Source organism: Penaeus monodon, chromosome 24 (assembly GCF_015228065.2).
Source record: "Penaeus monodon isolate SGIC_2016 chromosome 24, NSTDA_Pmon_1, whole genome shotgun sequence".
Classification (NCBI taxonomy): domain Eukaryota; kingdom Metazoa; phylum Arthropoda; class Malacostraca; order Decapoda; family Penaeidae; genus Penaeus; species Penaeus monodon.
This window is the reverse complement of record NC_051409.1, coordinates 13412017-13412654: the sequence shown is the minus strand read 5'-3', so window position 1 is coordinate 13412654 and position 638 is coordinate 13412017. Positions and strand designations below refer to the sequence as shown.

General features: G+C 35.4%; 1 protein-coding gene across 1 annotated transcript in view; it reads left to right on the top strand.

Moving 5' to 3' along the window:
• LOC119588861 (jmjC domain-containing protein 8-like) overlaps nt 1–638 on the top strand; it is a 4768-nt gene that overhangs the window by 1206 nt on the left and 2924 nt on the right. The window contains 2 exon segments of the mRNA XM_037937500.1: nt 49–103; nt 414–561. Coding sequence (XP_037793428.1) covers nt 49–103; nt 414–561 — 203 coding nt within the window.

The following is a 638-nucleotide window of genomic DNA, read 5'->3' as shown; positions in this document are numbered from 1 at the left end:
CTATATTTCCAGTCAATGGTAGGTTATATATTCCTAATTTTTTCTAAGGTCCAGGGACTGGTGTTCCCTTTCATTTCCATGGGCCAGGATTTGCAGAGACCATGTAAGTACTTTGCTACTTGCTTTGAAGTAAAACCACTGCACTATCTGTCGTAGTTATTGTAAATGCAATTATCAATACAGCAATGATAGATTTTGGTTACCTTGTTCTGATGGAGTTCTTACTTAAGGCTTATTGGTATTTTGACTGAATTGCTTTTTTTTCTATGGGTGGATATCTTTGTTTTGTTGTAAATTGTTATTTTGTTGTTAGTATGACTGATAGCATTATTAATGAAATACTTTACTACTAAAATTGATCTCAAAATGTATTATTAGTCATAGAATCTAAAGATACGTCCACTCCTCTGCAGGTGGGGACGAAAAAGATGGTTCATGTACCCTCCGAATGTGAACCCTAACTTCCATCCTAATCGCACAACATTGCAGTGGTTGATGGAAGACTATCAGCTAAGAAAAGATGATCCTAATTTGTATGAATGTACACTTAACCCTGGAGAGGTATGTAACTATGGTATGTTATGTGTTTGACTCTTTATTTGGAAACTGTATTTCATATATGCTTGTACAGCTGGCCA